This window comes from Triticum aestivum, chromosome 2B, assembly GCF_018294505.1.
Source record: "Triticum aestivum cultivar Chinese Spring chromosome 2B, IWGSC CS RefSeq v2.1, whole genome shotgun sequence".
Taxonomy (NCBI): Eukaryota; Viridiplantae; Streptophyta; class Magnoliopsida; order Poales; family Poaceae; genus Triticum; species Triticum aestivum.
In genome coordinates this window covers 38599421-38605599 of record NC_057798.1, presented here as the reverse complement: position 1 = coordinate 38605599, position 6179 = coordinate 38599421, and the positions used below count along the sequence as shown (strand labels likewise).

The window sequence follows — 6179 nt, the reverse complement described above, 5'->3', positions numbered from 1 at the left end:
TCTTGGTGGTGAAATGACATTCATGGGTGCGCGGACAAAAATAACAATAATGCCAGGGCTCGAAAATGCTTTAAAAAAGAGTTATTTTGGAGCATAGACTTCCATCATAAAACTTTGCACACACGTGAAACACTTGTCCAATGACAGGTGGGCCCCACCCATGCCCTGTCCCACCCGTCCAGGTGCCGAGCCGGCCCACCTGGCAGATGGACAAACTGCACCAGTCAACGAGGGAGTCTTGCCCACGGGGATATAATAAATGACGCTTTCGCCCACGCCTACCTGAACCGCTGGTACACTGGCACGCGTCCCTCTCGCTCCCTTCGCCCCGCACTCCGGCAGACGGCAGCCACCGCCGCCGCCGCCGTCCCGCCGCACGCCACGCCACCCGCCTCGCCGCGCTTCCGTTCCGGGTGAGCGAATCCTCCCGCCGGCACCCCTCTCTCCCCCCTCCCGCTTCAGGCGGATCCGTCCATTCTCGTGAGGTTTAGTCGGCCCTGTTCGGGGTTCAGGGCCGGGATTCGTAATCGGGGCAGGCGGCTTCGGCGGCGAGTATCGCGCGCGCGCATGTGTTGTCGGCCGGGGGTCGGGGGTCGGGTTCTTGATTCGGCGCCGTTCAGGGAGCGGGGCATTCGGGGGGCGATTCTTGGCTCCCCCGCGTGGGTCTGGGTGTTCATCCGGAGAACCGCCACTCGATTCGCGCGTGTTCCTGCCTTCGTGAATCTGGTAGGGTTTCGCTTGTACGGCGCGGTTTGTTTAGAGGAGATTTCCGCCTGGCGTCATGGGCGGAACAGGGCAATTTTGCTCTGCTTCTGTTCGAGTCATACTCGATTTTTGCGTGGGTTCATGCGCGGAATGGCTCGCTCGGATGTTTCTTGGGCGTTCTTGGACCTGCTGTTTGTTCTCTGGATGTCTGATTTCGTTGGTCTTTGCAGAAGGATCGTAACTGTATTTGTTTCTTCTCCGTGGAAAGCTACTGTAAAGAAAATAAAGTGCATGCCTGTGCGTGCTCTGTTCTTGTCTCTCTGTCCCTCTGATTTTACCCCAACCAACACTGGCTCCCAGTAATGCTGTTGATTTATTCTAGCAACAAATTGCAATAAGGGTGTAGATTGCTCTGTCACCTTTCATGTCAGGATCCACTGTCTGATGAATCTTTCTGCCACCAAAGTTGAATTGTATTTCTCCGAGCCCTGATAAATGGAACCTTTGTTATGATGGTGCTGGACATTGTGACTTTGTGTTTGTTTTAACTGATAACCTTCAATTGTCTCACTCACTGGAAGCGATGTACTGTTCACACTTTTGCAATGGAGCATCATCATTTGATCTGAAGGAAATTTGATTGATTTAATTTCCTACAGGCACTAGGAATTTAGGCCATTTTAGGCATGTTATAATGTTGCCACATTGCGTGTTTGCTAGAGATGTCATGTGTTTTGTTTTATAGCTCCTTGCTGAAGCTGGACATCTTTTCCAGGACAATCATGTGTCCGCCACTTGGTACACCAACAGAAATGAACTACAGTATCAGTGATTCTTGGAGCGATGAGGAACTTGTGCGATTCTTAGCAGAGAGGAAGGCCGAGGACTCCCTGCCAGAGAACGTACTTGTGGGCATGGACCTTACTCTCATTCATCCACTCGACTCCTCCCCTGGTTAGTACCTAGTGATGCACAAGATAATAATTATGATATGTAAATGGTGCTGTAGATACTCCTGCAGCCTGAATTCATGCTGTTATTCACTATGTTGTACTTGCTTCTGCGAGAATGATTATATTGTACTTAATCCAGTTGTTTTAGATACTTTTGGATAAACTGCACATAGCTGATAAGTCTCTAGCATAAAGCAGCAACTTACTACCTTATCAAAACTTGTTAGCATGTAGTTTGAGTATTTAATTTGGTTAATTCTGTGGTTGTGTTTGACTAGGTATTATTTCCCCTTTCTGACATCCATGTGTTTGCCTTAAATCTGTGCTATTTCTAATTGAGTTGCTACTAGATACATGACAAGATAACTCATCTTACAGGGAACATATGGTACCTGAACCAGTCAGATGATCAGCAGCCCTATGGCAATGGCGAGTCAGATATTAGAAAGGCAAAAGGTGGATACTGGAAGTGCATAGATGTTCTCAGAATACCAACAAGTAAATCTACTGCTGGTGTGAAATTTAGTCTGGAGTTTTATGAAGGCGAAGCACCATCTGGTAAGAGAACACAGTGGTTGATGCATGAATATCAGGTAGAACAGAATGATGAAGCTAAGGTACCACAGGTAGCCCATGTTTCTCCCTGATCAAAAGATACACACATGTACCTAGCTATCAACTAGGGTTGATGACTGACGCCTTCGGTATTCCTGGCAGGAGTACAAGTCTTTGTGTACAATATTCATGCAGGGGAGCAAAAAGTTAAATACTGAAGATGAACTGCTATCTCTGAGTACTAATGCTCCTAATGATCACTTGGAATCTTATCTTCAATATCTTGCTGACATGGAAGAGCAGAATGTTGCAGTAAACTCAAAGGTATATCATAATTTCTTTTTTCTACAATGTATCAATGTTTAGCATTTGCAGTACCACCTGCTCTCTGTTTGTCCTTATGCTAGGATAAATTATATGGTCTGGATTGTTTGAGCTCTTTGCTGCTTTTTCATTTTAAATTGGAAAGTAGTTTCCCAGGATCCTCTTATTGTAAATCACCTCTTTATTTGAAGAATCAGTCTTGCAGATTCTTGGATTCATTCAAAAACCATACGAAAAAATGTATAGCTTATCAGGGTATTCAACTTCGTGCCATTCACTGCTTACTAGTTTTCTGCAATATAAACTCAATGGTATGTCATTTATGTTAGTTTGACCTGTAATCTTGATGAATCCCTCAATTTACATATGCCAGATTGTATCTTCAAGCCAGCAAAATAGCTGTTCCAGAGAAGGAAAGGACATTTATGAAGATTATAGTACTGCAGATGGCGTAGATTTTGTGAATGCTCTTGCTAATGAGGACTACATAGAAATGAAAGATCTATTAAGCTCAGATGGCTCTGCATCGACTTCCGAATTTTCAAGTAGACGGTCTGAAGAGTACTTTGACTCTGATGCATTACTGAGAGAGCTTTTGAATGACCAAAACACAACTAGAGAAATACATCAGGACTGCAACCATAACATAGCTGGACCTACTAAATCTGATTGCGTGGTTATCAGTCCACCAGAACAAGGTAAGATGACACTTGCCTCACTTGTTTTGAATTTAAGAGGTTTCTTTAGATCCTCGTGTAGTATGTTCCCAAAACTTTGTGAGTGTAGCCACACGAAGAATCTTTTGGAAAGCTAGAACAGTTAAATTTTGCAACTATGAAGTCCCACTGTAATGTACCCACATGATGAATGAGTCTATGGAACTTTCAGCAAAGCCAGTTTGGCAATTACAGTTAGTCCCACTGTGTGGCCTTTTTCTCCTGGGAGGGCTGGGGTTGATTTGTCAATGCTATTAGTTATTGAGATTATAACGGTAATATGTAACTGGATGTTCGTTTACTCTAGTCTAGACAGCTACAGTACTATAGATAAGACCCTCTGTTTTTTCTTTCCCCTGTCTCTACAATAGTTTGCTGACAAGTGAAGTTAATGCATCTGTACTTACAGGGTTGGTTCACAACCATGATAATCGTGCCATGGTGGCTGGAACATCACTGGAAAAGGCAGCGTCAGATTCTGAAAGAGATCAACATTCAAACGAGCAGTGTCTGGATCCCCATCCTCCTGCGTCTTCATGTTCTTCAAACAGCCATGTAGAACAAAGCCATTCAAATAGTTCCAGTAGCTCGCATGGAAGCACGACGTCTCCCCAGAGAAATCGATCTATCAGCAAACTTGGAAAGATAGGGAAGAAGTACTGCTGCTTGGGATCATTCTAGTCCCCTGCATAGCATTTCATCTATTTTGTACAGGATGGGACATAGGCAAGTCAAGTTTTCCTCTTGAGCTGTGCAACATAGGACATACCATGCCATGTTATTCGGACCTTGACCGGTCACCTGAACAAAGTGTTGATGGATCTTCTGGCAGAACGAGGCCACGTTCCAAAGCAGCATGAGAAAACACTTCATATAGTGTGAGGCACTATGTCATGACACTGATGATTCTGCTGAACTGAGTTGAGGCTCTTATATTGTTTGATCGATAATGCCAGTTCTGTTATCGATTCTTATCTTTGTTCAGTGCAATGAGTTCAGTTGCGGTTTCCGAGCCTCACCAGCCCCTCTCATTCGTGAATTCTATTGAAAAATTTTGTGCAATGTAATTTAACCTTTTAGTAAGTGATACTAACGTGTATCTACATGTCAGAATGCGAACCGAATGTGCACAACTATTTGCAATGACTTAACGTGCACAACTATTTGCAATGACTGGGTTTCATCAGGAATCACTGGGTCAAGCCGATGGCGCTGGCGCAGTAACATACATCTACCTATTTTGTTTCCCTCAGGGTCTAGTCCTTGGCAATTCATCATAAAAAGAATGGGGTGCCACATAGTCACCTCCAAAAGACTAGTTTATTTCTTTCTAAAAGACTTTGTGTATTAATTAAGAAATAGAACTGTCATTACAACCGCGCAAAGGCAGGCTCAACAAGCAGGTCGGCACTGAACCTCGCAACACGCTGGACCTTACAATCCCGCAAACATTAGTTTTATTTGAACACCCCCGGTTTATAGGTCCTCCTGACATAACTACCAGTTTTAGTTTTTGCCTGAATTCTGGCCTTGCACTTCTGCTATTTTTCTTCTATGGATTTGGACACATTTGGAGTGAACCCATCATGCTCCCCGGTACTTTTCTACCAGCTGGCTTGTCCTAGACGACAAATAGACATCATACTTGTTGTTCATTGTTGTCTACCGAACCAGATCCATTGGTGACCTGTAGATACGTTCTTATTCACACCTTTTAGATTGATGTCATGAAAGGCTAAGCTAAAGTAGGGTCGAATAACCGATTCGGCATGAAACTGACTCCCGATGCTTCATAATCCTACCATATTGACATGTCTTGTTTCAATGGCATTGCTAGCGGGAGGCTACTTCCTAAATGTCCTAGAGCATGTCACATCTTGCTCTTATAGGGAGGGAGCGAGGGAGGGAGAGAGAGAGAGGGGGAGAGAGATCTTGCTCTTATAGGTAGAGAGAGAGAGAGAGATGTGTCGTCTTGGGTTGCACATGGGGCATTATGGTGCAAACAGTCAATATAACCAGAAATGAAAAAAAATACTATTTAAACCTGCAAACAAATTCATGCATGTTCTAGATATGCATGAAGTTTGAAGGATCGGGAAACTCTAAAGGGAAGGTACCTCCAACCCAAAAGAATGTATCAGAATCTGCACCCCAAAAGCATGACTCGGTTTCATCCGGAATATAATGTTAGCTGGGCCCCGAATCAGTTATGTTCCATGGAGTCAACAACTTGTTGAATTTGTGATGTCGGTGCTTTACTGCCAATCTTGCATCTCGTCTAGTAAGATTAGTACACTTAAGGCATCTCTAGTCATCTTGGTGTGTACTTTTGTAGTTGCTAATGGTCCCTCCATTTTATGAGTGAGTAAGATGCTTACATGCAAAAGAGAAACGTTTGTCGCAGGGCCATAGTTTGGTAAAGCAGCCCCAAAAGAGAAAATTTTGGATGAATATTGTGCCACTTCATGTCCATTGGTTAGTGCAGCAAACTCATCTATTTTCTTCAGTCCGAATACAGATGTGGATAACAAAGTGGATGTGTGCCAGATACTTGATATGATGACTGAATCTCTCTCTGATAAATATTTGGGTCTCCGGATTGATTGCCTCAAACGTCTCATAGAGAGAATATAGAAACTTGTTAATGATTGGAAGGAAAGAACACTATCTTATGGTTGTAGAGAGGGGACACTAGTAGAAAAACACCAAATAGACCCGGTTCGTAAGGGTCTTTAGTCCCGGTTGATGAACCGGGACTAATGGGTCGTTACTAATACCTCCACCCATTAGTCCCGGTTCAAACACGAACCGGGACCAATGTGCCTCCACGTGGCCCTGTGCGCCGAGCCCAGTCAGGGGGCCTTTGGTCCCGGTTGGTGGCTCCAACCGGGATCAAAAGGCATCTACGCGTCAGCATTCCAGTGGC

The 6179-nt window shown here is 44.3% G+C and overlaps 1 protein-coding gene across 2 annotated transcripts; it reads left to right on the top strand.

Annotated features, from left to right (window-relative positions):
- The first annotated feature begins 261 nt into the window (after positions 1-261).
- On the top strand, positions 262-4225 carry LOC123043337 (NAC domain-containing protein 102). 2 transcript variants are annotated; one of them, XM_044465757.1, is made up of 6 exons: positions 262-413; positions 1481-1659; positions 2037-2275; positions 2376-2537; positions 2911-3235; positions 3663-4225. In XM_044465757.1, exons 2-6 carry the CDS (start codon positions 1488-1490, stop codon positions 3932-3934), a joined length of 1170 nt encoding a protein of 389 aa, XP_044321692.1. In that variant the 5' UTR covers positions 262-413; positions 1481-1487; the 3' UTR covers positions 3935-4225. The 2 variants fall into 2 exon arrangements, with proteins under 2 accessions (XP_044321692.1, XP_044321691.1); XM_044465756.1 differs by having other exon boundaries at positions 2037-2284.
- Positions 4226-6179: the final 1954 nt, after the last annotated feature.